At 39.4% G+C, this 5,420-nt stretch overlaps 1 protein-coding gene across 1 annotated transcript in view; it reads left to right on the plus strand.

The window, feature by feature from the left end:
• The first annotated feature begins 4,289 nt into the window (after positions 1–4,289).
• Positions 4,290–5,420, plus strand: part of LOC148735538 (uncharacterized) — a 2,395-nt gene continuing 1,264 nt past the window's right edge. Inside the window, exon 1 of the mRNA XM_088755690.1 lies at positions 4,290–5,174. Within this exon, the coding sequence (XP_088611816.1) occupies positions 4,290–5,174 (885 nt within the window). The remainder of the gene's footprint in view (positions 5,175–5,420) is intronic.

Genomic DNA, 5,420 nt, shown 5'->3' on the forward strand with positions numbered 1-5,420 from the left:
TGACGGCGAAGGATGAATGCCGCCATTTAATGGCACCTGTGACATGAGTGACAAGGACGGTGTTGGTGTGACAGGTATAAGTCACGACAGCGAGAACCGGACACTGGTGGATGGATATGAAGGAAAGGGATCATATTCGCAGGATATACACTACAAAGGAGCAAACATTTCTTAGCTGGTGAGCCTCATCCACATTTCTAAGCACTGCGAACAGTTCATAAAGTACGAGTGCTTCCATTCTGGATTGCAAGATGGCGTTTCGTTTTCACACGATTCTGAGAAAATGACCTTCTGGAGTGGTGCGACACCTGCACTTCATAACTCCACACGATGAATGACCAACACATGTGCACAACCAAGTGAACCAAGATAGCGCCGAGCCTACTGTAACTGTGATGCGAATGATTTTGTATGGCGTGAGGATAGTGGTTTCCTTACTAACAAGACTCATCTGCGGTTAAGCAGTTGAGGCTTGGAAACACAGGTTATAACATGAAAGGAAAATAGAACGAGCAGGGCTACCAAAATGCCTTAGGAAAGTTTAAGTGTTACGGAATCGCCTGATTGGTCAATCAGCGTTGTTCGTTTCGTAAACAATACCGCCATCTTCAACGCGTGTCTATTTAATTTTTGATCGATCTATTCTGCATTTACTTGTTCATCCATTTTGTTTGAAAAGATCTGACAAGGGGGCTATGGCAACAGCTCAAAGTTGTTATGATAAAGACAAGGCAAGCCTCTGAAAAAAAAGGCTAGCGACAAATTTGGTAATCATGACTTATTCTGTCGGAAATGACGTAACGTGTGACACTCCGAGCCTCCATTTTGAACTAATGAATGAATAAATCAATGAATGAACTTAAAGGTGATTCTTCAGTATTGCACGGGACATCCTGTACTGCGCATAAAAATCACGTAGTCAGGCAAATAAGAGTGTGCGCATTTCTAGAATATGGTATTAGGTTTTTCAAGTAATGGGCAAGGAAAACAGGTGCAAGTTCCCTTTTGAACGAGCACGTTTACCTTTTTGTTTTATTGCATAAATTTGGTGTACACAGCATGCACGAGCATAGTGACCAATATTTTTATTCCATAAATTTGAGTCTAACTTTTGGTCGAGCCATCGAGGGTTGAGGGTCTTATGTCGAGGTCGAGGGTATTTAGTCGAGGGTCCCTTTTTCGTTTTTCTTTTTCGCAGTCCATGTTCCTAGTCGAGGGTCCCTTTCTTCTTTTTCTTGGAAATAAAAACTACGAGTCATCGCATTGCGTGAGACCGGATATTGACGTTGCTACGAAATCAAGGCAAACTAGTTCTGTTAAAATAAATTGACTTGAGTTCAAATGCGATCTTGAACGTCACGTCCAGTCCGCGTCCCGGTTCTTTGGGTGACAACGTCGACCTGTTGTGCAACATGAGCCAAGTAAACAACAAAGCTATTCCTTTGAATATCGCGTGACGTTTGTGGTAAAGATATGGGTGTACGCACTTTCCAGCGGAAGTTCTTGGGTGGTGGTTTTGTCTAAATTTTCAGGCAGACCGCCTCCATAAGAGTATTGACACTTTTCAATACAAATGCGGTATCATCAAGGCATATAAAAAGAGAAAAGGCCTTGCTTCCGGTTCGTGTTCCTCGCTAAAGAACGACGAAAAATTAAAATATTTAAGAGCAGCTAAGTCGCAAGAAAGTAGCAGCTAAGTCGCAAGTGAAAAAAAAGAGAGGAAAGTGTATGTCCCTTTGAAGCCACCGTAGATTTCCTCGAGGACGTTATGATATGCACTAACTGCAGTAGAAACTTAAGAAACGATGGCCGACCTGTACACGAGGTTGGTAAACGCCAAGGGAACCGAAAGATAAAAGAAGTAAAAACCAGGGCTGCAATGGCCCTGTGGTTCTTGGAGTCATTTGGCTTGACACTTGAATCTGTCAAAGTCAAAGATAAGGATGGGAAAGCCACTGAACTTGGCTACGGAAAAGACAACGGAACATCATTTCATGATCTATCACAGGAACGTCAAGACAATATGCGCTCCCTTTACATCATGGACAAGTTTTGTGTTGGGGATGCAGCTTACCATGAAGTATCAATGATTGTAGATGATGCTCCAAGAAGCTATTTGATCAAACAATGCAGAAGTGACTTGAACAAGATTTTTCACATATCAAAGACACCAGGAAAAAATGCAGGAGCCCAAATGAGCTTCAAAGAAGAGCTTCGAGTGCAAATTAAAAAGAAGGTATATATAGTTTAAATAAATAATCTTGCAAAAGCAATTCCTAAAAAAGGAGCCTAGCCAATTGTTATCCCCACCCCTCTCTGTATGTCCTGCTATAGCTTCAGCAGCTCTGCTATAACACCTAAGCATGGTACCTAGACTTAGGTTTGTCAACAGTAAGTCTGGTGGAACTTACCTTTGGTAACACTTAAAGTTATGAATGTTGCATAGTGTCACATAACAAGTCTTTCTTTCCCCTTCCCCTCCCACACAAACTCTCATTTTGTTCCAAAAACATAATTATCTGCAAAATTGTAACTCTTGGGAAATTCTAACATTGCCCGCTTTTCTAGAGAGAAAAATGGTGAACTTGGAAAAAACAAGTCAAGGTATCTGGTGATGGTATTTTAGAAAATGTCAAGGATAACAAATTTCATTGTTATCTCATTTGCCTTGCTATCTGATGGAGAGAAAGTAATGTCCTGCAAAGGTAGATTGATAGATACATTAGATAGATAGCTACTTTATTAGGCACAGAATCCATAAAGCTAAGTCACTTATTTGCAATGAAGCTGTGCAAGGTAAATGTTGCTATGGAACTTTCAGTAGGCATAAATGTTTTTACAAATCATGTAAAACTATGCATTATAACAGGAAATCACACAGTTGGAATTGTTTCTGGAAGTGAGGGTTATGATACTCTGAAAGCTTCCTGCAAAGATCTGTTTGCTGAAATTAATGAGCTGGTTAATGAAGGAGAAATTGAGGTGGATGGTCACAAGGTACCTTTGGACTTCTATTTGTCTGGTGATTACAAGGTAAAAGAAAACATAATTTATATAATTATGGAAATCTTGCCATACATTGAAATAAGCACCCCAAACACTCCAACATGTTATATGGACTTAACAGTATATGTTGCACCCCTTTAACAAAATTTTTAAAATTGATGAGATTCAAGTGGCCTCACGTGAATTAAGGAATGGGGCAGAATTAAAAAAGGCTAAAAATTAGGAAAAAATTGGAAAAATAATATTTAAGCATTCATTGATCTTTCTTTTATAAAAAGCTTACTAACCCATGGGGAAAGAAAACGTTTCTGTGGGTCACGTGACGCAACCGTTATTCAGTGCTTTAATTTGGCGCCATTCGTCTCCGTTCTTTTTGCTTCAAGTTTACACCACTTTTTACGGCATCAGATCACGGTTAAAGCATCCAGGAATGGCCTTCTATGTTCTGTGTTTTTGAGCTTAATCGGGGAATCCGAAAAAATGCCGTTGGCTAGTGTGAATTGTCATTCTTTTTTCGATGAACGGCAATTTACTCAATTATTGGTGTCTCATGAGGCCATTTGAGATGGAATCTAAAATCCCCGATTGATTGCTAGTTTCTTACAATAGCCTTCTGGTTTTAGAATAGAAAAACCGTCGTCTGAACGATGGTAAAGTGGTGTATCCAACGTTTTTAATACTTAACTAGCAGCTCGATGTGTCCGCCATATTTGAAAGCGCGGCCTAGACTTCGGAAAACTAGAACCGAGAGAATGTTCTTGCTGCTATAGCAACAAAGCCTTTCCAAGATGGCGGACAAGATTGCAGTGGAAGGGTCATAAAGTTTGTAAGTTGTTTTTCTCGAGATGAAAAATACCAGCAAAACTGGTATTTTTCATCTCTATATACTTAAATTTGAGACGTAGTAAAGAAGTAAAGATAACAAGATTTCGACGCTCTGAACGAAGGACAACTTTCGTAATAAAAGAAATCTTAACTGTCTCTCGGAGTTTTGCGCGCACTTCTGACTCTTAAAACCTTAATTGCTAGTAGAATAATAGGATATCATGTTCCTGTTCTAAATTTTCTTTCGAGTTTTGGCGCAATGTTCAGATAATTTGAGTTTTTTGTGGGGTAAACATACGCTTCGATCTTGCTGAATTGGTTTCAACGAAACACCTTCAGAATTACCGTTTTACATTGTCTGAAAGAATTTAAAGGCTTTTCAGCAAAAAATTCAACGTCTTTTGCCACACGAAGGATTTGAAGAGTCGCTAACTTGAAGAAAAAACATCGCGGCTTTTATGGCGGGATTTTTTAACTGTGGCTTCGCGCGTGTAGCTGCAAGGAACAGTGTTTATGATGAGAATGGGAAGGTTATTTACGACAAGGGCATTCGTCTACAGAGGTTCTTGAGTACATTTTCTGAAACCAAAGAAGCTTTTGCTGTTTCTCAGAACACATTCGACAAAAGGCTGCCCGTACTTCTTAAAAACTTTAAAAAATGGCGCGGTGAAAGCAAGTCAAAGTACTTACATCACTTCAGTTCATTTCCATGGAAATCGCTGTCAGCTCTTAAGAAGGGATTACATTCTATCTCGAACTGTCGGGAATGCCAAGTGAATCATCTGCTTTTTCAGACACAATTCCCTCTGAAAACTAATCGACTAAAAGGGGCTGACCCAGTAGCTACGTCCACAAAAGAAGCAGGGAATTTGACAAAAACAACCAAGGCTGTAAAACCTTCAAAGAAGGCCATTCGGGATACTGCAAAGAGCATCTATTTGAACATTAATGAGCCATTCAAGAATCTCTACAATATCAACCTTGCTGATGCCTTAACAAAGGTACCTGAAATTGGACTAACACATGCAAAAACTAAAGTGCAAAAACAAAAGGAGAGAAGAGAAACTGCTAGGCGATTCAAAAACAGTGCTGTAGAACAGTGGTCGAAAGTTGATTGTGACACTATGCTTGGAACGAGACAGTCATTTAAACAGAGAGAGTTACAAAGAAAATCTCTTTATTTTGAGTCCCATGAAGAGGCTAAAAGTCGGACTATGAAGAGGAAAGCACTCGAGGATGCAGGCCTTCGAAAGGTAAAGCGTCACTCTCCAGATCCCAGTTCCCTTGACTTTGACAAAGATGGTCTCCTACAGGAAGTAAATGCAATGAAAGAGGGTGATAAGGTGAGAATAAACTAAATAAAGATACTTAAAACAGTTGGAATAAGAAAATTTTGTTGAAATCATGATAGCAAATAACTTCACTGCATACATGTATGCATGCTATCAATAAACTAACTGTCCCCTCTCTGGCCAAATGACCAGAATTACTTCCATTCCCCATCACTTTACTTTTCAAATGAAAGGATAAATAATAAAATTATAATGAAAACAAAAGGTTTCATATTTGCATCTACAATATTTAGTTCA

Source organism: Stylophora pistillata, chromosome 3, assembly GCF_964205215.1.
Source record: "Stylophora pistillata chromosome 3, jaStyPist1.2, whole genome shotgun sequence".
Classification (NCBI taxonomy): Eukaryota; Metazoa; Cnidaria; class Anthozoa; order Scleractinia; family Pocilloporidae; genus Stylophora; species Stylophora pistillata.